The sequence below is a fragment of the Eretmochelys imbricata genome, chromosome 13, assembly GCF_965152235.1.
Source record: "Eretmochelys imbricata isolate rEreImb1 chromosome 13, rEreImb1.hap1, whole genome shotgun sequence".
Lineage (NCBI taxonomy): Eukaryota > Metazoa > Chordata > Testudines > Cheloniidae > Eretmochelys > Eretmochelys imbricata.
In genome coordinates, this window is record NC_135584.1 from 8,687,692 (window position 1) to 8,715,688 (window position 27,997).

The 27,997-nt window shown below is 41.8% G+C and overlaps 1 protein-coding gene across 1 annotated transcript in view; it reads left to right on the forward strand.

Annotated features, from left to right (window-relative positions):
• Positions 1 to 16,705: 16,705 nt before the first annotated feature.
• Positions 16,706 to 27,997, forward strand: part of TAF4 (TATA-box binding protein associated factor 4) — a 65,074-nt gene continuing 53,782 nt past the window's right edge. Inside the window, exons 1-2 of the mRNA XM_077832055.1 lie at positions 16,706 to 17,024; positions 19,049 to 20,137. Of these exons, the coding sequence (XP_077688181.1) occupies positions 16,706 to 17,024; positions 19,049 to 20,137 (1,408 nt within the window). The remainder of the gene's footprint in view (positions 17,025 to 19,048; positions 20,138 to 27,997) is intronic.

Below are 27,997 nucleotides of genomic sequence, written 5' to 3' on the forward strand. Positions count from 1 at the left end.
TCAGTAATTTACTATGCCCGTAATGCTACCTGCGCCAACCTACTGAAAGCTAATTTGGATTCACAGTTGTCACTGAAGCATCATAGGAAGACACTTTTGCACAGGTGTAACTGAGAGCATTAATTGACCTGAATAATCGTAATTACTGATGATGCATGATCTAGAAAGAACCCAATTTGGCTTTGGCGCCCAGGGTGGTAATGTGAGTTAGACAAAAAATCTTTTTTTTTTTTTTTGTAAACTGAAAGGAAAAATCAGTGAGAAACAGTGAATTGGAACCCCATAATGACGATGTATAGAATCACTGATCAGGCTAGAACAATCCTGTAATAGGATGGTAGTGTTCCTTGCTGATGTTTACAGTCAAAAGGTTACATTGATTCTACTGTCTCATTGAATTACTCCACCCAGGTAAAATAGAGGTGGGTGTGGCTCTACAAAAAGAGAAGATATGGTGCAGGTTGAGTAATCCTGAGATAGAAACCTCAGAAGAAATAGAGCATAGGAAGAAGCCTTGAGATGAACTTTATTAATTTCTTTAATATAGCCAAACCTCAGGAAGCGGGTGAATTTTTGATTCTATACAACTTATGTTTACCTGCTCAGAAACACTGACAATCTCTCTATTATCAGAAGAAAAGTAATGATGAAGGGAGGCTGATGTAGCCTGTCAAGGTTTTTGTGGAACTAACATTCCAAAGTTGATGGTGGTATATAGTGACTTCAGTTTCTAGTGGACTTGTTGTCCACATCACAATTTAGCATAATTGTTGGGAAGCTCAGAGGGAGGCCAAGAATGGAGAGAGATTTCTTCTCTAACCCTTTAAAGTGGTCCTTCCAGAGTTGTTGTGTTAGGCTGAACAGATAGGGGATAAGTAGCAAGAGTAGATGAATTCAAGAAGTTTTGTTTTTATGCCAGTCTTCCCAGTGATATAAGCAAAATGGTTTTCTAGAAAGTTATTTGAAGTTACGTAGGAGGGGTGTGACGCTGTCACAGGTAATTCAGACACTATATAATACAATAAGCAATTCAAACTAAGCTTAAAATCCCCTTTACTTCGTCTTTTACATGTTTTGAAAACTTAAGACGCTGGTCTTGGAAGCCTCGCTCTGCTTACCAAACTCTGTTTTACTAATGAATTTTAATTGTATGTAAGTGTTCTGTAGTATTAAGACTATTTTATATTCTCATGTTGCAGTACGATGCCATGGTAGACTTGACATTAACTTCTGATTTATAACTTTATTGTTCTTTGGGTACTGTGCGTTTGTACTTCAGCTGTGCCAGGCTACCAAGTAGTAAAATTGTACTTCGCTTGCTGAATATTCAGTTCAAGGAATACTAAAGGAACAATAAACTTATTGGTTCACTGAACTGATTATTGCAGGAGAACTGGATGTCTGTTTTGCTCTGTGGACAATAATTAAGGGAAACAAGTTTTATAGTCTCAAAACCAACTTGACTTTCTGACAGAAGACTGAGGGATATACGTACACATTCTTTATTGCTACCTCCATTAGTATTCTTTTTAAAATAGTGTTGTATGCAAATTACCTCCTATCTGGTAATACATACATAGACTGTTTACACAAACACATGGGTTGGCTGTCCTCTCTGAAAAATTAACTAATAGTTAGTACAGGTATTGTTGTGTCTCTGCAATAATGAAAGGGCTATCATGAGCAGCCTCATGAAGAAAAGCACTACTATAAAGGGACAATTTAGAACATAAGAATCTAAATGTCCACCTGGGTGCATCATCTCCTTTGAATTGGCGTTTGTACCCCATTATGTATTTTGAGGGGTAAAATATTTGACTCCTTTTTAAACTTACGCTAGTTTCTTCTTTTGCTGCCTATTGTATTTTATTCTATATTTCGGTCAGTCCTTCCTTCTGGAGTTTTGAAAGCGTAGGTGTGCTAAAGCATGAAAAATGGGGGAAGGAAACATAGGAAGATCCTCAAACTCCATCAGAAAAGGAGATGATCTCTTAGAAAGATGGGGTGAAGGAGACATGTATGCCTAAATCTGCAAACTTCAGTAGAGATCGGCTTAGAGTGTTCTAAGTCTGACCTGTTTTGTTATAATTTACTTGGGGCCAGATTCAGCAACTGTTATTCACAATGAATAGCACCTGACTCTGCAAGTTGGCCCACTGATTATTCTCCAACAGTCAGGTTCGGCCAGCCTGAAAGTATGAGTTGTTCGTTTTTTTGCTTTTTTTTTTTTTTTTTTTTAAGAAAATTATTCCAACTACTATAGGTTAAGTCCACAAACATTTTAGACTGTTGCAAAGTTCAGAAAAACACCTGTTTAATAGCCCTCTTACACTATGATATTTTCATTGTGTGAGCCAGCTCTGTGAAGGAGCTATGACACTATTATTTTAATCAATTTCATGTCATAATCACATTTATAAAGAGAAGGCAGGAAAAAAAGGCAGAGTCTCAAGAAAATTGGTATATGTTGCCATTGACTTTTGGGGTTCCAAATTTATAAAATTATTAGATACAATCTGCATAGAAAATCAGCAGATACCTTTCTCTCCCCCTTGCTTTCATCTTCTAGAATTGAGTAAAGTGATACACACTACACTCTTTACCTTAGCTATATGGTTCAATACCTCTTGCATCCACTTCTCTTCTTAAGGTCACTGAAATCAGTCTGGTGCTGCCATGAAAGATTCGGTAGTGGCCCATAGTGCTTGATAAAACCTTTTGCTAGGCTTATAGTTTGGGTCTTGAACATAGCAGATTGATGATTTAACCATCTCTGTCACTGTCTAATAAAGGGTGAAAGGCCTGCTCACACAATCTGCCAGTTCTTCCAGCTCAAAAAACTAATGGAGTCTGGATTTTGACCTAAGCATTGTAGACATGCTGAAAGCTTTGACAAAAGCTCTTTGGGCCATTAGATACCCATCAGAACCTTTCAACAGTAAGCCATAATGTGTATTTTCAGGTACGAGACTCGGTCCTGCATACACTGCCACCTATTGCTCAATTTAATTATAAGATCTTAAGGACAGAGAATGTCTCTTATTTTATGTTTGTGCAATGCCTCCGTAAGTGTCCTAATCTTGATTAAGGCTCCTAGATGCTACTGTAATACAAATAATAAAATATCAGGTTCTGCTGAATGAATGTATTCATCTACAGCAACTATTGTTGATGCTGTGTCAGTTATGAAGCTATACCTGTTCTTAGATGCTGACCTAGGAAAAGCAAGTCAACTCTTTACCTTCAGTGTTTCCTAATTTTCCTCCTCCTTTTTTTTTCGGTTGGGAGATATGTGGGAGGGAATGGAATAGTATGGTAGCAAGCAAATGGAATAAAAGGATGACCCTGATCTAGAACTGGCAAAATCAGTCACTGTCGCGGAGAGGTAGGCATGCATGTTGAGTCCAAGCTTTTCTAGAGGGGGAGATTGGTCCAGTGGTTTAGGTACTAGCCTAGGACTTGGGAAACCTACCTTGAATTTGTGCTCTACCACAGACTTCCTGTGTGACTTTGTGCCGCTTAGCTTTTCTGGGTATGTCTACGTGGCTGCTGGGAACTGCAGCCTGGGTTGACAGACTTACTGTAACAGGCTTAAAAATAGCAATATGGATGTTTGGGCACTGAAGCCTAGGGGAGGGAGCATGGACTTCTGAGCCCAAACATCAAAGCAAATGCCTCCGCAGCTATTTTTGTACACTGCTCTGAGCCCCACCAGCACCAGTCTGTCCACCTGGGCTGTGAGACTTGCTCCCAGCAGCTGTGTAAACATACCCTCTGTATCCCAGTTCCCCATCTGTAAAATGGGGATAATACTTCCCTAATTCCCTCTCTGTTGTACCTATGCATCTATAGACAAAGTTCAAGTGTCTTGTCAATTATTGAAAGTTTAAATTTTAAGGACATATTCTGCCCTTTTTAGGGAAGAAATGTAGAAAGGTTAAGATTGAGCTGGGTAAGGAATTGTATCATTCTGTCCTGAGAACTTTTTTTCTGTGGCAGTGAGCATGAGTAGAACCACAGAAGAAGCTGGGGGAGGGGACATGCAGAAGCTGTACACAACTGCATGCTTAAGGTTGCTTAAGATGGTGCCTAGATGTCATCAGGCACCAATTAAACCTTTCTATCTGGGTGCATCAAAGTTTGGATGTCTACCAATAGCAAGTTGATGGCATCATTAAAGTTATCAGTTTTAGGTAGTAACTTTGTTTTTCCAGCATTTTAGCCTGACAACTCCCACATTTCTGTATTACACATTCTGGGAGGTGCAGGGCATAGGAAGGGGAAATTACTGAATTTCTGCACTGAACCACTTTGATAGTTTTAATTGGTATGGCGTCATGTAGGAAGTTCCAGTTTGTGTGAGTATTTGGAGACACGTTTTCTAATATGCTGACGCTCTTTAGCACAAAAGTAATGGGAATATATCTATCCTAGGGTTTCACACTGTTGCTCATAACTGAGCTTCTTCCATGTAAAATCGATAGCAATAGTGAAATCCTTAGTGGACTTCATGGAATCTCTAGCTGTTTTCCTTTTTGGTGTAAATACTCTGCTTGGGGGTGGGGTGGAGTGGGATTTCTGTTGTGGACTGACCACTTTGTAATAAAAAGTGACCACATTCCAGCTAGAGTTCACTTTTTTTGCTGTCAGTCATTTTCTTGACACTCAGACTTCCAGCAAGGTAACCATAATGATTAAATGTTATTCTAACAGAAAATAGGGATCCCTTTTTGGCCCTTATAATAAAGAGTGCAAATTGGATGACTCCCTCCAATAATAAAGTGAGACCCAGTTGCATATGGGTGAGTGAATTCACTTCTTGTAAGACTTTATCAGTCAAGACAACATGGTTAAAGGATCACAGTTTGGCAAGACTGATTACTTTAAAGTTACCAGAAATTATATGAATTAGTTCAGAGGCAAATTATTTTCAGTTTGTCTAATACTGTAACTTATAGATTCATAGATATTTAGGTCAGAAGGGACCATTATGATCATCTAGTCTGACCTCCTGCACAACGCAGGCCACAGAATTTCACCCACCACTCTTACAAAAAAAAACCCTCACACCTATATCTGTGCTATTGAAGTCCTCAAATTGTAGTTTAAAGACCTCAAGGAGCAGAGAATCCTCCAGCAAGTGACCCGTGCCCCATGCTACAGAGGAAGGCGAAAAACCTCCAGGGCCTCTTCCAATCTGCCTGGAGGAAAATTCCTTCCCGACCCCAAATATGGCGATCAGCTAAACCCTGAGCATATGGGCAAGATTCATCAGCCAGATACTACAGAAAATTCTTTCCTAGGTAACTTGGACCTTACCCCATCTAAAACCCATCACAGGCCATTGGGCCTATTTACCATGAATATTTAATTACCAAAACCATGTTATCCCATCATACCATCTCCTCCATAAACTTATCGAGTTTAATCTTAAAGCAAGATAGATCTTTTGCCCCCACTACTTCCCTCGGAAGGCTATTCCAAAACTTCACTCCTCTGATGGTTAGAAACCTTCGTCTAATTTCTAATCTAAATTTCCTAGTGGCCAGTTTATATCCATTTGTTCTTGTGTCCACATTGGTACTGAGTTTAAATAATTCCTCTCCCTCTCTGGTATTTATCCCTCTGATATATTTATAGAGAGCAATCATATCTCCCCTCAGCCTTCTTTTAGTTAGGCTAAACAAGCCAAGCTCCCTGAGTCTCCTTTCATAAGACAAGTTTTCCATTCCTCGGATCATCCTAGTAGCCCTTCTCTGTACCTGTTCCAGTTTGAATTCATCCTTCTTAAACATGGGAGACCAGAACTGCACACAGTACTCCAGGTGAGGTCTCACCAGTGCCTTATATAACGGTACTAAAACCTCCTTATCCCTACTGGAAATACCTCTCCTGATGCATCCCAAGACGACATTAGCTTTTTTCACAGCCATATCACATTGGCAGCTCATAGTCATCCTATGATCAACCAATACTCCAAGGTCCTTTTCCTCCTCCGTTACTTCTAGTTGATGCGTCCCTAGCTTATAACTAAAATTCTTGTTATTAATCCCTAAATGCATGACCTTACACTTCTCACTATTAAATTTCATCCTATTCCTATTACTCCAGTTTACAAGGTCATCCAGATCCTCCTGTAGGGTATCCCTGTCCTTCTCTAAATTAGCAATACCTCCCAGCTTTGTATCATCTGCAAACTTTATTAGCACACTCCCACTTTTTGTGCCCAGGTCAGTAATAAAAAGATTAAATAAGATTGGTCCCAAAACCGATCCCTGAGGAACTCCACTGGTAACCTCCCTCCAACTTGACAGTTCACCTTTCAAGCCTAAACTTGTCATAACCACCAATATCTGAAATTGTTGAAATCAGTTTTGGTAAGCTTGAGGACTATAAAATCCTGGCATACTTACCTGGATAATACTCTAATCACTTCCATGAAACATCTTGACTTAAGCAAGAAATTAATGGTGGATAGAGGACTTTCAAGTACACTATAAAACTCAAATCTTCAATGGCACAGATAGAATGTTGTACATTTCTAGTAGCCTACATTCCGGAATTGTTGAGACTTCTGAAACAAACAAAAAACCTAATGGCAGTTTGAATGTGTAGTTGGAATCCTTGGAATCTTCTCAAGCTGGCACTCTGCTTCTATCAGTAATATTCCCAGGCCCCTCCCTTGCAGATGACTCCAGATCTTGATACCTCCTCCCTTGGCAAGCAATAAGAGAGCAGAGTGAGGAGTTAAATTAAGAGCTGTTAGAAAAGAGAAGACCCCCAGACATTTGTGTGAACTATAAATCCCTGAAGGCCTTTAGGAACAACATGATAAAGGACTGCTCTCTAAATTGCCTGCCATGATATTTTCCGTTTGAAGAGCAAGCATATGACAAAGTAAAATGGATTGAATATGTCCCCTAACAAGTAAAGGGGAGTTGGGTGCCTAGCTGCCCTTTTTGCCTTTGAAAAATCTTCCCTAAATTGTCAGAAGGACTCTTTCCAGCAGATAGTTACAGCCTCCATGCTTTATTTGTTTCTCAATTAGTCAAGAGGCCTTTGTTAGAGAATTTGAGTTTTCTGAAGAAAAAGGTTCTTCCCATACTTTCAAGAAAAACAGTTAGGTTGTTCTGTTAAACCACATCACATCTTATATCACTGCATCTAAATAGCCTTAATGTATATGGAGGATGGTTCTTTTAATGCCATTGCTGGAGTTCCACTGAACCTTCTGTCACTGGTATGTATGCTCTACTGGTGTGCATGAATGATTATGATGTACTTGCTACATCATAGCATTACGCTATATCTGTTGTACCTGACACATTCAGTTGCAATCTAAGGGTTAAGGCAGTGGTTCTCAAACTTTTCTTCTGGTGACCCCTTTCACGTAGCAAGCCTCTAAGTGTGACCCCCCCCCTTATAAATTAAAAACACTTTTAAATATATTTAACACCATTATAAATGTTGGAGGCAAAGCAAGGTTTGGGGTGGAGGCTGACAGCTCATGACCCCCCATGTAATAACCTCACGACCCCCCGTTTGAGAACCCCAGGGTTAGTGGTTCTATAGCTAGTAAAGTAGGCAAGTGTCAAGATAAATGTTGTCTCTAAATGGCAAATGGGGATTGAGTGGGTGGGGTAAGATTACAATAGAAAGGGATTGCATAGTTCACTTCCAGGAATCTTCTGTATGTTCATATGCTGTTTATTTCACAGATAAAAATTTAGCACCTCAATGATTAGGAATGATTTGTCATATCATAAAATATGGCAAGACTGGAAAATCTGTCTGACCTAGGACAGTGCGTAGAGAAGCTTTCACCACACTTGCCTGGATCATATGTAGCTCTAACCATTTCTATTTATTAATCCCTTATTGTTAAGAGCGATAATTTAATCAAATTACTTTTAAAGGGGGTAGAAAAAAAAAACAGACTAGCCTAAAGACATTGTAAAACAAAAATTCGACACCCAATTGAATTTACATAAGCTGATACAGAGAAACAAGAAACCCAACCACCATTAAAGATTTGATTTTGCTATCCAATCAAGCTCTGCTCATGTGGTTGAAGGTCACGAGAGAGCCTCCAGAGGCATTATATCTTTATAATTAAACAGTTGCTTGTTTGATCTTGATGGGCATATCTGTAGTGTGTGCATTTATTCCTAAATTGAAAGTAAAATAACTCTTTTCCTCTAATTCTTCCTCCTGTGTATCAGTATAGGGTTCAGAGTAACAGCCTTGTTAGTCTGTATTCGCAAAAAGAAAAGGAGTACTTGTGGCACCTTAGAGACTAACCAATTTATTTGAGCATAAGCTTTCGTGAGCTACAGCTCACTTGAGCTCTGTAGCTGCACTGTAGCTCACGAAAGCTTATGCTCAAATAAATTGGTTAGTCTCTAAGGTGCTACAAGTACTCCTTTTCTTTTTTCAGTATAGGGTTGTATTTCTAATATATGTATAACAATATTCTTGGTGTTTGTATGGAACTGATCTGGACGCACCGTACACTTATTTGTACAGAGACTATGCCACTTGACTCATGTGCAGAAAAAATCAGCATGTGGATTTTCAGGTTGGCCAACATGTGGGCATATTGATGTACAGCTGCATCATCTTCAACAGGAGCTTTATGTCCCTCTTGCTTGGCATAGCACACCTAAATTTGTTACTAGATCCTCTCTTCTCTTACATGAAGACATGTGAACAAAGTGTTAAGAATAAAGGTGGTGGAAAAGAAGTATTTCTGCAAAAGTAGATCCCTAATTCTGTAACAGCTGAACAGCATAAAAAAATTGGGACACTGAAATCAATAGGACAGAATATTCTCATACAGTCATAGTCTTTTGTTGCTAGATAAAATACAGAGGCTTTTATAGCACAAACATGCTGAAGTAAAGCAAACATTTATTTTGAAAACAGGAGACCTTAATTCTATGACAGTTTTTTAAATGACTAAAACCCACTTCTGTGCTGCCTGCAACTAGTGAGTTGTCCTCTTTGTACTTATTGAAGTATTTGTTTTGCTGTAAATTGTGAAATAGTTATACTAGCCCAGTTTAAGAGAATGTTGTTACCTGGATTGATGTGCTGAACTTCTTCACATGAATATTTTTCAGAGTAGCAGCCGTGTTAGTCTGTATTCACAAAAAGAAAAGGCATCTTGCATCCGATGAAGTGAACTGTAGCTCACAAAAGCTTATGCTCAAATAAATTGGTTAGTCTCTAAGGTGCCACAAGTCCTCCTTTTCTTTTCACATGAATATGTAGCAGTAAATTCCGGCTAGGTTATCAGGAATTCTTAGTTGGCACCCATTCCATTTAGTATAATATAGCTTCTAAAGAATTCCATAAACCAGTACACACATCACAGGCACAACATGTCTCAATCAGTGAGAAGCTGTATAGTCTAATAGTCAAAATAGAGGACTGAGGCAGGAGACCCCCCATTCTGTTTTCAGTTCTTTTGCTATCTCAGTGTGCAACCCTGGCCAAATCACTTGAGTGTGTTTCATAGTACTTATTTATACAGAGCACTTTAAGATACTGGTAATCAGATTTGAAGTGCAAAGTCTGACTTCATGATGTCAATCAATGTCAATATTAGTATACAGAGCTCATAATTTTTAAATAGAATATCTTACTAGAATAATTACACAATATATAAAGTACCTTGGAGTGGCTCAGATCCTTTCCGGTAGATGTCAGTTGGTATTAATGAGTAACTAGTCATCAGAACGAACAAAGTTTTTTCCAAGGGTTTGGCATATCACCCTTAGTGCTCAGTGTGTATTTTATAGCATAGTTTGAGTTGTTACGCTGATCCAGGTAGGTTAGTATCATCTAATTAGGGTAAGACTTTGTCAACTTCAACTGCATTTATGGACTGAATGTGTCAATGGTTAAAACCCAACTTGTGTATGTTGGAAGCACCAATGGGTGGGTTGGGGGAGTGAGTGTGTGGGTCCGTGCGTGTAAAACAAAGAAAACCCATCAGTAGTAGGTTGGCTGTTCCACAACTCACCCATTTATTGATGGGAATTTATGCTACAGCTATGATTGATCATGTGAGTAATGTGGGTCATTTTTCATTAGGCATTAACAGATATTCAATATGTTTATGATCAGAAACTACTCCCCCTCCATTGAAACACTTGAAAATTGCATCTTACGCTCAGAGATGTTCTCACTCCACTAACTGATCACTGTGTTATAAGATAGATCGTTATAATGAGCTTTAGGCCCAAGTTAAGGGCTCTTAAACAACTCCAACACCTTCAGCCTCATATGGTAATGCCTATGTGCCATGATCTTTGCAGGCTGTCTGAAGGGAACTTCCTATGTTATTTAAAGTTTTAAATACTAAAAGCATCAGTCTATCTACCATCCTGTGCTATAGCTGCAATTAAGAGGGGGATTACATTATAAAGGTACACTTTTGTGTGCACAAAACAAGACTTTCAGTCAAAGATGCAGGACTGATATTCCAGTCCTTCCCATCAACAATTTCCATGGTTCACCTGTACGATTGACCCTTGCAGACTAAGGTGAAGACCCTTCCTTTGTAATTGTGAGGTGGACAGTGTAGTTCTTACCGTATGTAGAATTTTGGACTTTAGGCAGTGACACCAAAAATGAGTAATGTATTACAAGGAAATGCCCACTGTGATACTGATTTTAAAGTCTGTTTATTGTTTTACAGCATCCAAAAGAGCAGAAGGCACATCACAGAACTTAAAGAAGGCATGGTTCCCTACACTAAAGGGCTCATACTCTAAACACACGATGTAATAAATGGCTTCCACTGAAAAACCATGCAGGGAGAGTGAAAGGATAGGAGCTTGTAGGATTGCTTATAGAGTAATATACAAGTTAAATGAGTTTCTATAGAAATTTTGTACTGCCGTTACTTAAGAACATAAGAACGACTATACTGGGTCAGACCAAAGGTCTATCAAGTCCAGTATCCTGTCCTCTGATAGTGGCCAATGGCTGGTCCCCCAAAGGGAATGAACAGACAGGTTATCATAAAGTGATCCATGCCCTGTCACTCAATCCCATCTTCTGGCAAAAAGGGCTAGGGACACCATTCCTGCCCATCCTGCCTAATAGCCATTAATGGACCTAAATAGGGTAGTTATTACCATATGATAGGAGCCTTGTCCAGTGTTTAAAACAAGCCTCTGAGAATGAAGACTTCTGGATTTTTATTTCTAATTCACTATGGGTGGGATCCACAAAGGGATTTACGGGTTGCAATACTGCAATCTACAAAGCCTGAGTTTAGGTGCACAGGCACCTAAGAATGTGATCCACAAAAGCCATTCCATTTGGTGGGGAACTGTCTAAGCTAGCCAATGGGAGATGCTGACCAGAGTGGGTATGTGCTAAGCCCTGCTCCTCTCTGAGATAGGCATCTAAGTCTAGACTGCAGGGGAGGCATCTGGTTCTACTTAGCAATCCACAAATGGGAACCTGCTGGCTAGAATAAAGTGGCTTAGGTTCCTAAGCTGTTTCTTGAGAGGAGTGTGTGCTTCCCACCTTAACTTTTAGCCCAGTAGTTAGAACACTTACATAGTATGTTCGAGACCCAGGTTCAATTCAATTCCCCCCTTTCCTCCAGAGGAGGTCCAGTGCTCTCACCACTGTGCTAAAAGTTAAGGTGAGCAGAACTGTTCCCTTTAAGCTGTGCGCGTGTGCGCATGCATACAGATCCTAAACCCCGCACACACGTCGAAACACCACGCTCACAAAAATTTGCACAACACAAAAACTTGCACAGAAATGTTTTGCACACACGGCCTGTCAAAAATTAGAGGGAACACTGGTGAGCAGCACCTCCTCCTATGGTCAGATTTTGAATGGGATCCACTCTGGTAAGCAGCCTCTGAGCATGCCTACTGGATTGGGCCCTGCCTGCAAGTTAGGCAGTCAAGTTCCTATCTTCCCCTGGTTCATGAATCCTTCTGGGGTTTAGGGAAGAGACAGGCAGCCAGATGTTTAGAAGAAGGCACATGTGTGTACGTCCAGAGACTGAAACACAGATGCCTAGGGAACTTTTACTTTGAAAACTTAAGTGCCTACATGGTTTGACAGTAGTTTTTTGGAGTCAAAACAGGAACTTGGGCACCTATGTACCTTCTGTGGATCTGGGCCTATGTGACCATAAGATAGGGTCTAACTGCCCTAAAAACACTGGCAGTAGAAGAATGTAGAGTCCTGCTAGCTCTCAATGTCCTTAAATCAGATGTCATCTGTTCCTCCCTGGTTGCTGACCACAATACTGCCATTTAGTGATTCCATATGTCCCTATTGCTATTTTAATTCTGCCTTTACTTAAGCTCTTCCCTCTTACCCCACTTCTCCCCTCCATTGCTCATTTTCACCTTTTTCCATTATGGCGACAACCTGGGGCTCTACTCGGCCCAGGTGGGCAAAGGGGAAGAAAGAATGGCTTTTGGCTACCTTTGTCATCCTGACGTGATCAGGGCTGCTACAGTTTACATCTGCTTCCTTTGTCCTTGGACCCATTCTGGCAGCTGCTGTAAGCTACTAATCACTATCCCACTTCTGGGATGTACTTGGACCTCTCCTCAAGTTTCCTGCTCCTTTTTGATTAACTGAATTGGAAAGAGCTTTGTGAGTAATGCCTAGATGGAGGTATGCCTACCTAAGGCAGCAGCATGGGAAGGTACCATTCGGTTGTAAAAGAGGCACTTAAAAGGAGACCTGCCCTGCTACTGCATTGCTGTTGATAAATGCCACGTAATGCACATTGGAAAACATAATCCCATCTATACATATAAAATGATGGGGTCTGCTCCAACCCCTATCCACACCCCTGCCCCCTGACCACCACCCTGAACTCCCCTGCCCTCTGTCCAACGCTCCCTGCCCCTTTACTGTGTTGCCTGGAGTGCCGCCCAGCTGGAGCCAGCCACGCCACCACGCAGCACAGAGTATCGGGTCAGGCTGCGGCTCTGCAGCTGCGCTGCCTGGCAAGAGCTCTCAGTCCCACCGCCCAGAGCATTGCGGCCAGTGGCGCAGTTAGCTGAGGCTGTGGGAGAGGGGGAACAGCAGGAGAGGGGGCCGAGGACTAGCCTCCCATGCCAGGAGCTCAGGGGCTGGGCAGGAGGGTCCCTTGGGGTGGATGTGACCTGCGAGCCATAGTTTGCCCACCTCTGTTGTGGATAGTTCTCTTCCAAACATCCACTCAATGTGCAGCGGCAGTCAAAAGAGCAAACAGAATGTGGGGAATCATTAAGAAAGGGATAGATAAGACAGAAAATATCATATTGCTTCTATATAAATCCATGCTGTGTGCAAATGTTCTTGTCCCCATCTGAAAAAAGATATATTAGAATTGGAAAAGGTGCAGAAAAGGGCAACCAAAATTATTAGGAGTCTGGAAAGGCTGCTGTAGGAGGAGAGATTAATAAGACTGGGACTTTTCAGCTTGGAAAAGAGACTACTAAGGAGGAGGATTTGATAGAGGTCTATGAAATCATGACTGGTGCAGAGAAAGTAAAGAAGGAAGTGTTATTTACTCCTCATGACACAAATTAAATTAGGTAGCAGGTTTAAAACAAACAAAAGGAAGTATTTTTTTCACACAATGCACAGTCAACCTGTGGAACTCCTTGCCAGAGGATGTTGTGAAGGCCAAGACTATAACAGGATTCAGAAAAGAACTAGACTAGTTCATGGATGGACAGGGATGGTGTCCCTAGCCTGTTTGCTTTGTTAGGGGATGGATCACCTGTTCTGCTCATTTCCTCTGGGGCACCTGGCATGGGCCATTGTTTGAAGACGGGATACTGGGTTAGATGGACCTTTGGTCTGACCCAGTATGGCCATTCTTATGTTTTTATTGCTGGAATTGAGCAACAAGCCCTAAGATAACACTTGTCTTTAGAATACTACAGCTGTTTAGTTCAACCAGTATTGATTAGTTCAGCCAATATGGATTAGAAAATAAAGCTTGGAAGATGTATGAAGAGGAAACAGGTCCTTTCTTTGCTCCTCCTTTCAAGCTGGTGTTGAAATGGTGGATGACAAGTTTATATCAAATCATTAAAAACAAGGCTAGAAAGATACATTATTCATTTTAAAGGCTAGTTAACTGACATGTTCGGCTAGGGGAATTCAGACACTGATTAATAAATTCAGATGTCTGAAGGAGTGAGACAACCACTTTCAGTACTTTTAAAAATTCTCTGTGAAGAGATTAGAATTCTAATAGGGCTGATTGGGAGGGAAGAATAAGAACCACAGTATAGAGAGAGTTCTACAATATGAATACATATCTCCAACTATTAACAGGAGAAAAATGTGTCACTAATTTTGGAAGTAGAAGAGCAGCAGAAGCAAGACTTTACAACTATAAGCAATGTATTCCTAAGAGATCCAGTACCTCTTAAGGCAAGTATTAATTGCAAACATGTGTACTTGAGGAGTAAGACAGTTCATTATCTAATGTCTTTCCTTCACATGAATTTGGATAGCTGACTTTACCATTTTATAGACTGGCCAGATGATTTTAGGGAGGGGCATTTGTGACTAAGATATACAAGGGGGTTTTCTGTACTTTTTTCCTTCTTGCCTCCTAACAGCTAAACATTGCTCAAGTGACTCACTTCATGTAACATAAGTGCTGGCTACATGGATCACAGCAGATGTATAATACAGAAAGTAATGATACCTTAATACTGAGGGATTTATAAGTATACAGTATTTTGTCTCTAGCCTATTTGAAGTAGAGAAGCCTTGGAGAACATTTGAGTGTCACTGACATGTCTCCATCTTTGCAGCCCATCGTGACTCATTAGGACACGAAGATTCACGCACTGATGAACTACACAGGATCTGAGTCCTATCCTACTGCAACAAAAATTTCAACATTAAGTTCTAGCCACTCCAAGTGAACAACAAAACAGAGGTAAGGCAAACCATGATCTGTAATATTTAAACAAGTTGTTACTACCTTAACTTGCCTTCGGTATACCTTTTTAATGAGTGGCAGCATAAAAGTGACTGGACACTATAGCAGGAATTTTATCTTGCACTTAATATTTGTTACTCTGGACAGTGAAGGTAGTGTTCAGTAAATAATTCATCACTGTTAAAGGACAGGCTACATTTTTACCTTCACTGAGCCTCCTTGCTTCTGATGATACACAATGTTCAAATGCAATTTCTAGTATCTCTGTAAGATTAGTGATCACTAAGAAGCATATCTACTACTATTCAGCATGGCTAAAGACTGCTGTCCCCTCAAGCACTTGTGGGAAGAGTTTATAAACTAAATGGGTACTATCCTCTGCAGTACAGTTCAAAATGGAACTTAAGTTCAATGCATTTCTCTGGCTGTAATTTGGAATAGCATTTAAAGTTTGATTGTCACAACAGTACATTCTTTGTGAAACTGTAGCTGCTCCGGATTCAGAGTTTCCTCTGAAAGGTTGAAGTTGTGGATAAGATGTTTAACAGCTGAGGTATTTGACTAAGCCCCCCCCACCCCCCCCCCGTTTGCTGTTGAGCTTTCAGCACAGCCACCTCCCAGTTTCTTTTTCCAGGATTTAAATCCAAGCACCCCACTCCCTTCCCCCGATATACGCATTCGCGGCGCTCATTTATTCTAGCCTGTCTGGTTGAAGGGACTGCCCACCCCGAGGCCCCCAGTCTGCTGAGTCAGTTTCCTAAATTCACTGTCAGGGAAGCGCGACAGCACCTTGCCGTTGCACACCGATTTGTGGCGCCCTTGCCTTCCTAAGACGCCGTCCTTCGCTGCGTCCCACTCCCAGGTCCGGGAGCGCAGCCGGCCCAGCCAGCGGGGCAGTTAGCTGTGGTTGGGAGCCGACGGGAGGCGTTTGAAATCCGCGAGGGGAAAAGACAAGGGGTGGTTGGTTTCCTGTGGAGCCCAGGGCAGAAGCCGCCGCAGAGCCCCGCGCCTGCAGCCAGGCTCGCCCTCTCCCCAGGGCCGCTCCGCCGCGAGGGGAGGCAGGCGGCACAGGCGCGGCAAAGTGCCTGCCCCAGCCCAGAGGAGAGGGGCGCAGGGTGGCGGCTACCCGCCCTGCCCCTTCAGCGCCCGCCTGGGCTACGCTGCCTCTCCGGGGGCGCTTTGCCCCCGGCCCCCCCACGGCTGCTGCTCGCTGCCCCCTCCCGCGGCTGGGCGTGGGGCCTGAGGCCGCGTCTCCTCCCCCGCCCTCCCGGTGGATCAGTTACACGCAGCTGGCACAGGTGTGGGGCGCCCTTCAGACTCGCTCCAGCGACAAGGGCCAGACGCAGGGAGCAGCAGGGAAACATGCAGCCATCTTGGGCTCAGGCGGACAAAGAGCTGCCTTCTCCACCTCCCGTCCCCTCCCCGCGGGCGCCCCCCGTCTCCCCCCCGCGGCACGAACTAGCCTCGTCACCCTCCCTGGCCAGCCACCCCCCACCTTCTGCCCCCGCTGCTCCTGCAGCGTCGCGTCCGGGCCGCCGCAGCCCGACTCCTAACTAAGCCTTCGCAGCCATTTGCCCAGGCTTTTATAGGCGGCTGGCGTCCAATCATCGGCGAGCGGAATCCCTCTCCGGCCGGTGATGTGAGCCTAGGCCTGTGCGCCTGCGCAGTGAGAGGGCAGCGTGTGTGGGGGGGGTGGGAGGGAGGAGTGAAAGGGGAGGAGGGGGAGGAGGGAGCAGCTCACAGGAACCCTCCAAAAAAAAGATGGCGGCGGGCTCGGATCTGCTGGATGAGGTTTTCCTGAACACGGAGGTGGATGAGAAGGTGGTGAGCGACCTGGTGGGCTCCCTGGAGTCCCAGCTGGCGGCCTCCGGTCATCACCACCAGCACCACAAGGCGCAGGAGCCCCTCAGGGCCGCTGGGGGGCTGCTGGGGAACCATGTTGTGAGCAGCAGTAGCAGCAGCAGCAGCCCTAGCCCTAGCCCTGGAGGAGTAGTAGTAGGAGGCAATGCTAATGTCCAAACAGAGAGCAGCAGCAGCAGCAGCAAGATGGGACTCAGTGCCCCAGAGATCACAAAAGCAGGTAACCTGGACAGGGGTGGGGGGCTCTCTGGGAAAGGGGCCTCCCCTCCCCCCACTCCCAGGCTCTGATTGCCTCTCTCCCTTACTGCTTTCCCCCCTTTTCCCTCTCTCCTCCTCCTTGTTGTTGTGGCAAGAACTGGAGTGCAAGGGTGGTATAAATCATATTGGGGAGCGCCCCCCCACACACCAGGCCCTTTAGTATATGTCTGACTGTGCTCCTCTTCCCCCCCCCCTTGCTCCTGGGGTGTAGATGAGGTGTTTCTTGTCATAGGGGGGTACTGCCCCCCATGATAGAGCCATATACAGACACTGATGGGTTATCAGTCCCTCTTTTTTCTTCCCTTGTTGCTGGAGTGTAAAAGGGTACTATTAATCATAAGGGTGGGGGGGAACTAGTGGGGGGTAAGTATCCCTTTGATAATGGCTTTCCCCCAGTTTGTTTGAATGTTCCTCTGCCTTCCCTGTTGCTGGTGTACATTGGATGGTGGGGTTTATTGGGGGGATTCCCACTTAATAATCCCTTCCAATCTCTGAGTGCTCCTTCCCCTCCCCCTTCTCTGTTGCTCAAGTGCAAAGGGGTGTTATTAATCATGACACCCGTTTCCTGTATAGGAGGAAGTGAGGAGGGATTTCATGGGAAAGAAACCCCTAAAAATGCCTCCCTCCATATCTGTCTGGATATTTCCCCTTGCCCCTCTTGTAACAGTAGCTTGGAGGGGGCATTCAACACCTTTCATTCCTCTTTCTCCCTCAAGGGGGTGTTGTGGCAATACAAGGCCCTAGTATTGGGGGGACGGAGGGGGGGAATTCAGGGCACAACCCCTATCATCCTCCTTAGAAGGTCTTCTCCATATTGATCTGTGAATGTTTGCCCCCCTTGATGGAGGAGCTGGGTTAAAAGGGAATTATGTTAATCATAATATTAGATCTCACGTTGAGAATGGGTGGGAGGTTGTTTTTAGGGAAGGGACAAATATCCTGATCTGCCCAGTATCTATCTGTGGCTCTGTTCCCCCCCCCACCCCACTTTTCTCTGCTTCTTGTTGCTGAAATGTAAGAGGATGCTGACCTTAATAGTAGGTCTATAAGGAGAATCTTACAGGAGGGTCCTCTTAGCTACTGAGACACACATTATAAGGGTTATCTGTGACAGCTCCCTTCTCATTTCTCTCTCCTTAATTCAGGACCTGGACTGCCAAGGCTGGTGTTAATCATGATACCAGGCCTCATTAAAGCAGGATGAGGAGGTCTCAGGGCAGGAGGCCACATTGTAGTTTCCTCAATGCCCAAGTCTGTTTTCTCCTCATATTTTTCTTTATGGTTGTGGGAGCTTGAGGCACAGAATCACAACAGCAGGCCCCGGTATGGACAAAGTCCTCTTATGGCAACTTTTTCTTTGTCAGATTGACAGCTCTCATCCCCTACTTTTTACATTGTTGTTGTACTAGTTGAACTGCATGGTACTACTAGGTCCTATTATAGGAGATGAAAGGATTGGGGGTAGAGTGTGCAAGGTATAGAGGGTACAGGGAGAACTCTTTATTGATGTCTTCCCCACTCTTTTTTTTTCTCCTCCACCCCCCCCACCCCCCCGTCTAGTTGCAGGAACTGGAATGCAAAAGATGTTGTTAAACATAATGTCAGGCCTGGAATGGGGGAGAGAAGGAAGTGTAGGGAAAAGAAGCACCTTAAACCCCCTTTATTGTCCAGATCTTATCTTGTTGTGTGTCTATCTTCCTTTTTTCTCTTGTTTTAGTGGGTTCAAGGGGGTGCTAAAATTAATATCACTGCTGCCAGGTGTCAGTATGGGGGATAAATGGGCCTCAGGGTAATCTCTCTACACAGAGGAAGAGGATTTGTATTTTCAACCCCTTTTTTCTTGTCTCATTGCAGGCAGTATGGGGTGTGTGTATGTGGGGGGAAGGGGGTGAAGAAGGATTTGGAGGGCGGAGGAGCACATTCCCTCTACATTTGTTTTCCCCTCCTGCACATTCTCTCCTTTGAACCTTGTTGTTGTTGTTTCAGGAGCTGGAGGAGTGCAAGGGGGCGTTATTAATCATAACACCAGGTCCCAGAGTTCAGCTCTGGATGGAGTCACTACAGCTAGCACCACCACCACCACAACAGCAGCAGGAGGATCTGAAGCTGCTGCTGCTCCAGGGACCCTCAGTCAGGGCAAATCAGTGGTTATCAGTACCATGGCAACTGCCTTATCCACCAGGAATGGCAAAATTGGGACCACAACGGTGCAAACTTTGAATGGGAGTAACGTCGTGATGAACTCTCATCATTCGGGAAGTGCTGCTTTCTCTGGGACTCCTGCAACTGCTAATCCTGCTGCTGCACCTGCTGTTGCCCCTCTAGTTAACAATGGACCTGGATCTGTGGGGAAAGGAAATACAGTTAATGCTGTTTTGCCATCAGCTTCTAACACTGTCATCCAGACTTCTTTCCTCAGCACTGCTGTGTCCTCTGCCTCATCCCCATCACCCACAGTAATCTCTTCGCAACCGCCACCAAGCATTGTAGGTGGGGGGCCTACTGTAGCACTGGTGAGGCCACCAATTCACACAGCAGGACCCACGGTTGCTGCAGCTGCTGCAGCCACCCAGAACGGGAGCAATACTGTGATCAATTCAGCCATTGGTGTGGGGAGTTTTCCTGCTGTTGCTGCAGTCACTGTGGGTTCTGGAGTTTCCCTCCAAACATCACTTGTGAACAGCCAGCCTGGTTCCAGTGTGCCGGCAGCATCCACCACACAGGTCATCAAATCAGAGTCTCCTAAAACTATAGGGCATGCAGTATCCCAGCAGCAGACACTAGTTGCTAGTGGCCAGCCCAGTACTACAGGGGGTAACATGATAATTGGGCAAACTATGCAAGCTGGGCTCTCCAATGTGGCCCCCAATCCTGGTGGGATACCTCCTGCAGCTCCTGGTACCCCTACAGGAATGGCTAAGGGCACTACCAGTACAGTGGCACAAAGTCTGCCAAGGACTCCAACAGCAACTACAAGTGGTATCAGAGCAACTTTGACTCCTACAGTTTTAGCACCTCGTCTGCCTCAGGCACCTCAGAATCCAACTAATATTCAGAACTTTCAGTTACCACCAGGTAAGTAAAGACTAGAGATTTTTAATTTGTGGCTGTATATGTTGAGAGGAAGATGAATGACTAATATATCTAGATTTAGTTGTAAATCATGGGGAAGTTCTTATTCCAGATATCACTTGTTTTTTGGACAGTGGCATGGGATGTTTCATGCTTTTTATCCTGTTTCAGGTGACAAAGGCATGTTGACAGAATTATTTTAGAAATCTTACTATTGTTTAGATTTTCCTTTTTACTAAAGTGCAGGTGTGAACAAAGGTGCAAACCAACACAAATGCTATTGTAATGCACCGTGCGGTTTCATTTTCACATGATGCATTTTGACTTTAAAGCAGTTTTGTCAGTAATTCATATAATCTAGCATGCTGCTCTTTTCCCTGTCCCTGCATGCCCCCCTGTACCATACAAGGATCATTGCTTGGTAGTGCAGCAGCAGGTACAGCATAAGGAGAGAAGCTGCCTTCTTTTACCATAAATACATTAAAATAATATTAGAAATCTGAGTTATGCTTTCAAATTTGAAGCTCATGATGATCTTTTATCACTGGACTACAGTACAAAGGCAATCATACTCTGTCCTTACCTTACCCTGTTGTGTATAGGGTTGCAGCTCCTGTAGTAACTAATATCACGCTTAGTCAGGGAACCAAGCCCTAGACCAGTAGGGAGTGAGTTAAAGGCAGAATAAAAAACCCTTCTGTTCTCAGAACTGGTCTATGCTCTGTCAAATATCCTTGATTATTATTTTTTTTGTCATTTTGGTAGGTGATCTTACTATACAAAGAACAGCCAATTAAATTTTATTATTACTACCTAATGAAATCAATGGTGTGCATATGCAATTCATTTCAATAGGTCTTAGAGCAGTAAAAATTATATCTGTTGAAACTACTACCCAACCTTAGACTGATGCATTATCCCATAAGATACCAGCAACCATATCTTACTGTACACTATATTTATGTATAATACTCCATTTACAATATGTGACACTGCATGGTTCCGTGAAGTCTGTCAAACATTCTGTATATTTAAATCACAATTGGGATATTAAAAATCTACATTTTTTTCTTGCATAGAAAGATATTGCCTGGCAAGAATAATGCATATGCTGAAGTTTCAAAACTGGTTTTAAATTTATCAAAATTTTAATCCTGAAATCCCTGTTTTTAAGTTGGAGCCTGTTTAAAAAACAAAAAAAACCACTAAACTAAAAATGTCATACTTTCCAGGATTTTAAGATGTTCTCTTGCTCCAATATTAATCAAATTGCCCTTATGGTTTGCAGTTGATGTTAGTAAAATTTAGGTATATCGCTCCATAGTGGCAATATGGCAATACTACATAGTATAACTAATTATGGAAGATATTGACTGGACATGATCAGCCAGTTTCTAATAAAAATATTAGTGGTTTAAAAACACTTTATCAGCTTACTAAAATATGCCCCGTTTATCAACAAGGGCCCCAATCATTAGGGCTTGAGCATGCATAACTTACTCCTATGCATGGTCCCAGTGAAACAAAGTAGGGCTTTGCAGGATCTAACCTTTCATTTTTAGGACTAAGTCCTTTAAATTTAAAAAAGATCTAAAATTTTTTTTAAATGGTTGTGATATTAGAGACTATTGAGAGGTGAGGCAATTATATTTTTAGGTATAAAGTTTCAACAGAACTCAGTTCCCACTTAAGCACTTAAATGAAATGGCCACATTTTCACAAGAGCTCAGTGCTCAGCAGCTTCTATAGAGCACGGTGGGAACTGCTAGATGCTGCTGCTGGATGCTGTTTTGAAAATCTGGTCGCTGTTACGGATGCTGAGTACTTCAGAAAATCTAGCCCTAGATGTTTAGGCTTCTCCCTCTCTTCCTCCATTTATACTTATAAGTGCCATTAACTTTAATACGGTTTACATTCATGTATGAGGGGAGAGTAGGCTACTATACAAAAACATAATGAATTAATTGCATTTCAAAGTACAACACAGTGACCAAATTTTCAAAGGAAGTTTTCCCCATCTCTAAAGTTGCACCAGCAAAGTTTGTACATCCAAGTTTTTGCATGTACAAAACCTCAAATAAGTCTCTGCAAGCAATATTTGCATGTAAAAATTGGAGAGCTGTATGCTAATACAGTTTGCTCATGCAAATCTGAGGAATTTATGCATGATATAACTAGAGAACAAAAACTGCATGTGCAAACTGTGTGCACAGAGTAACAACAGTTTAGCATCCACTTTTGAAAGAATTGCCTATTGTGTAGCACAGTGGCTTTCAACCTTTCCAGACTACTGTACCCCTTTCAGGAGTCTAATTTGTTTTGCGTACCCCCTAGTTTCACCTCACTTAAACTATTTGCCTACAAAATCAGATACAAAAATACTAACGTGTTACAGCACACTATGACTGAAAAATTGCTTCTTTCTTCTTTTTACTATATAATTATAAAATCAACTGGAATATAAATATTGTACTTACATTTCAGTGTATACTATATATAGCAATATAAACAAGTTATTGTATGAAATTTTAGTTTTTACTCACTTCACTAGTGCTTTTTATGTAGGCTTTTGTAAAACCAGGCAAATATGTAGATGAGTTGATGTACCCCCTGGAAGACCTCTACGTACCCCCGGGGCACACATACCCCTGGCTGAGAACCACTGGTATAGCATATGTTCCGTATTTATTTTCCAAACAAAAATAAACTAGTTGTTTAATTTCCAGGCTCCACCCCCACATGTCCAATTACTATTCCACATAAATGACACTGAATATAAAAATGTCAATATTTTTATTAACCTGGTGTCAAGTATCAGGAGGTAGCCCTGTTAGTCTGTATCCACAAAAACAACAAGGAGTCCGATGGCACCTTAAAGACTTTAAGGTGCTACCAGACTCCTTGTTGTTTTTATTAACCTGGGTTTTCACAATGCTTGTCTTTTTTAAAAAAAAAAAAAAAAAAGTGTTTTTGAGGTAGTCTACCTTTACCTTTTAAAACAGTTTAGTTGATTTCCACTTAAAATATATTGCTTTTAGAGTGTCACCTTAATGGTGTATGCTGTATCAATTTTTAGCTAGCTAGAATTTAAATAGCCAAATTAGAAATGTGTGAAAGCAGGGAGATTAATTGTTGCGGTGCTATTGGATTCTGCCACATTCTTAATTGTTTTCCTCCTCCCCAGAGAAAAAAGGTTATCAACATTTGTTTTGGTTAATAATGGCTTCATTTCTGTTTTACCAAAATCTTAGGAGGGTGGGAGAAGTGTGTGTGTATCTGCACTTTGTCTTTTATGCAGCAGCCCAGATTTGGAACTTGTCGCCTGAACATTTGGAGCAGTGCTATAAAATTCCAAAAATTGCATAAAAGACCATCTTTTTGGCTTTAGCAGAGATGCTGGAAATACTCTTGAATTGACTTTAGCAAGGATGATTCTGTCAAATATGCAAGGAGTTTATTTAAAGATGACTTATTTTGATTTATAGTGCATTTTATGAAGTTGTGTTAGGTTTTGAACTACTTGCATTGTTCTGAAGTAAATAGTGTGAGGAGATCTTTTATGCACTCATCTGGTAATAGCTGGGACAATTGATATTAAAATATCATGACATTTGGCAGTTGTTTCAGATACACAGAAAAGTATCTTGGTTTCTCATAGATGGAACAGAAGTTTGCAAGTAGAAGAGAACTATGCAGCATACATGAGATAGTAAAAAGTGACCAGAAGTCATAATTGGCATGTGCTGCAAATGTTTTTTTAATGATTTTCACACTTCTGTACATTTGATTTTTCTCCCCGAAAAAGTTAGTTTTTGGATTAGCAAAGCAGTATTTTCAATTGCAGTGATATATAACAGGTTCTCAAAACGAGCCACAACTGAAATCTGCAATCTACTTACCATAACTGTATTGTCAGCCTCGAGAATTTAACAAAAGACGAAACAGGTTTCTCTGATCACAGGTATATTATACTGTTACTCTGTTCTGCTATTTTCTTATGAAAAGGCATTCTAATGAATTGTCTTAGGCTAAGTCTACAGTATGAGCTAGGGGGTGTGGTTCCCAGCTCACACGTACATAGGTGCAGTAGCTCAGTGACAGCTGGCACTGGTGTAATAAATGGAAGTGTAGCTGCGGTAGCATGGGCAGTAGCAGCGATGGCACAGTTTAGCCATGCTGAGTATGTATTCGGAGGGTTCAGACAGGTCTGTACACAGCACAGCTAAGCCGTGCTCCTGCTGCCCATTCTACCACGGCTACGCTACTATTTATATTTGAGCTAGCTCTCATTGAGCTACCATGAGTATGTCTAGATGAGCTGGGAATCACAGCCTCGCTTGTAGTGTAGACCGAGCCGAAGAAGCCTGCTAAAAGGTACGCAGCGTAGTGGAGGGGGAAAGTACTATATGCATATATTGAATTAAACAGTAAAGAGCTGGTAGATCTGGGAAGTTTTCCCCCTGTCTCCCCCTCCCCCCCCCAGCCTAGGCAAAAGTGAAATATAGACCCCCCCCCCTTTTTTTTCTTTTGAGTAAGTTTTAGTACTTATGACAATTGCTGAGGACTTTCCTCCTTGTCCACAGAATAGTACAGCAAAATGTAGTGATCGTTAAAGCTTCCCTACACACCAATCTGGAGGGATCGCCTCTAGGTGATGGAGGAGGGTTAGATCATTCTCTGTGACCGTTTAATCCTCTGTACTTCTGGCTGAGACTGCCAACAAGGATATCACAGTTGTCCACTAGTCACTGAACTGATGCCACAAATTAATTTTTATATGGGTCATAGAACAACCATCAGATGGTAATGGTAGAGGGTCTCTACTGCTTTACTCCTCCCTCAGTATTTCCTAGCATCTGCTAGTAGTTGGGTGTGGGAAATGGGGACACAAGTGTATTGTATTCTAGCACCTAGCTTCTGGGTTTTTTGGGGTCCTCATACGCTATGAATAACTCCAGTGGCTGCCACCACTCATAGCTTTCCCAAGCAATAGCAGCATGAAACTGACGTGATTTGAAGAGTTTCATTGTTGTGGGGTTCTGAGCAGCAGTAGTAAAAATGACCAATGTTAATTTCATGCTGCTGCTACTTGGTAGAACTATAGCTCAAGTGCTTCCACTGGCACCTATGTAATCTGTATACTGAAGAGGACAACATTGTCCATTTATATTTGTCTCACATTTGGACGGTTTTCTTCACGACCATAGAGGCTGGATACTTAATTTGTTTTAAATGGAGGTTTAAATTCTACAGAAATGTATGGGTTTTGGCTCTGTCACTTGCTGGAGGAGGATTCTTACTCTTCTTGTTTTTTGTTTTGTTGTTTTTTCCAAACTCTGCTTATTGTGGTCCCATTTAGAAAAGTACTTTATGCCTCACCTTAAGCATATACTCAAGTCTCATTGACTTGAATGGTGATGCTTTCCTGAATTGGAGCCATTTAAAAACAGTTTGCACACCTGTAGTGTGTATTTTTTTTTTTTTGACAAACAGTCTTCTGTGTATTTAAAAATCCAAACGTTTGTCACCAAAAATCAGCTGGGCACGCCACAATAATTAAGTCATAAAATTGGCATGAAGGCACAGAGATAGACTTTGGTCCCAATCCTGCAAACAGTTTATGTATATGTAATGGTACTCAGATGAATGGTCCCACTGACTTCAGTAAAGATATGTATCTACTAATGCTTTTCTAGGATTGGCATCCTAGACTAGTAAGCATAAGAGGGTGGAAAGAAAAAAGGGAAAGCTAACAGATTTTGAATAAAACGATTTAAATAGTTTTTTCCATTGTAAAGCTCTGATATTTGTTATAGCTGATATTTGTTATTGCTTTTTGGGTCCATTCTCTTTTTTTCAAGTAGGCATCTCTGAAATGCTTAATTGTATATTTAAGTTTCTGTGAATGTGAATACACATGTGAAAACTTGCTGACTTTCAGGTGGAAAGATACATGCAAAGTATCTGAGGGAAGAATGCTAAATATTGAAATGTATCTGCAGTTCTAATTCCCACCAACTTGTGAGCAAGTCCAAATGTTTCCACCTGCTTGCAGCTTTTGTCTACTACACTACAGCCTACCAGTGTTATGCCTGCTAACTGTTAGCATGGCCATATTTTTGTGTGTGTGGGTTTTTTTTTTTTTAAAAAAAGGTGTCTAACAAGCAAGGATAATAGCAGCTTACTGTAGTACTTTTCACTTTCAAAGCATATTGCAAATGTTAATCCTTTCACAACCCCTGTGTGGTTGGAAAGTAAGTGTATTACCTCAACTTGAAAGCTGGGGAAACTGAGGGAGAGAAGTTGTGACTTTCCCATGGCTGGGGGTGGGAGCGGGGGTCAGCGATGTCAATGTCAAAGCCAAAATTAAAACTTGGAAGTTCTGTGCTCAGATCACTGGATGATATCTGTTTCCAAAAGAGAAAATTATGGATTTCCTCTGTTCTACATTTAAAAGGGTTAGGGGAAAACGGCTCAAATTATTTTCTCAGCAAAAGGAACATTTTGCTTGATTTGAAATGTCTTTTTATATGTAGATCCATCAGGTTTACCATCTATTTCAAGACTAAGGGGGGAAAAAAACTTTATAGACTTGTTAAAATGTGATAAGGTTATCATAATTTTATTATATTTTAAGTTTTGCCCAATAAGAACTTAAGGTTGAGAGGGTGATTATTTATTATTTATTTTAAAACAGCATATGATGAGGCAGAGCAATAAATTGTTTTACATGGCCAGTAAAATACAAATTGACACTTTCAGTGACCAGGCTTTATAGGGAGTATAATTGTGATTCTTCAAAACTCACTTGTTGAAAAGCATTTTGTTATCTTGAGCTGTATACAGTTCCATTTTAGGGTTAGAGTAGTTATGCAAACATTTGTATTCATGCCAGTCTTCATAACAAATTCAGATTCTTTTTTTTTTTTTTTTTAAACATGCTTAATTTTGGTTGAGGTTTGGTGTTTTGGGGATTACTTACCCCTTCAGTTTAAGGGCCATGCAGATGCCTATGATCAAGGCAGTGGCCCAAAAGCTGTGGATATGGGTTAGTTGCTGCTTCTGAGGTATTCTGCACACCACTGCTAGTACAGGAACTGTCCAACACAGTGTGTTTACTCAATGAGTCACCATAATTTTCTATTTCCATGAATCTAAGTGGGCCACTTCTGAAAGGCACTGAAATTATTTTGGCCTGGGGACCAAAATTTTGGATGCTTCTCTCAACTTGAGTTCACAACTTAGCTGCAGTACTCTATTTTAGCTAAGCTGGCAATGGAAAATGTAAATGTCAGCACTTCATATTAATCAGAAAAAATGTGCATTGGTCAACCAACATGGTGATAAGACAAGTCAGTTATTACAAAACACCCTTGAGATTGCTTTGCTTTTTTGAGTATTTTGATCACCTTCAGTTCTCATTACCAAAAAGTGCTGCTTTCGAGGCTTGTAAATAAAATTTTAAAGGAGGTTTTTTTTGGTTGCGTGGGCTATATATAGAATTCATTTCAAATAAAGACCCAGAATGCCTCTTTACACTACTTGGCGTTTTTATTAAAAATATTTTAATGTGAAAAGGGGTTAGTTTAAAATACTCTTGGCAGTGTTAGTCACCGGGGGTCAAACTCAGCCTTGGGTGGGTGGGCATATCTCTATTTGCCCATGTCTGAATTTGATCAATATTGTTTGATATTGAGACACTCAGTTACAAAGTTATTTGTCAGTCATGCTAATTACTTTTTCAAGAACAAAATGTAAACTAACTGAAGATATAACATTCTAGAAACAGTTGGTCACTTGAAAATAAATATAGGAAAACATTTTTTTACTACTGACCTTAGTAGTGGAGAAAATATCTTTTGA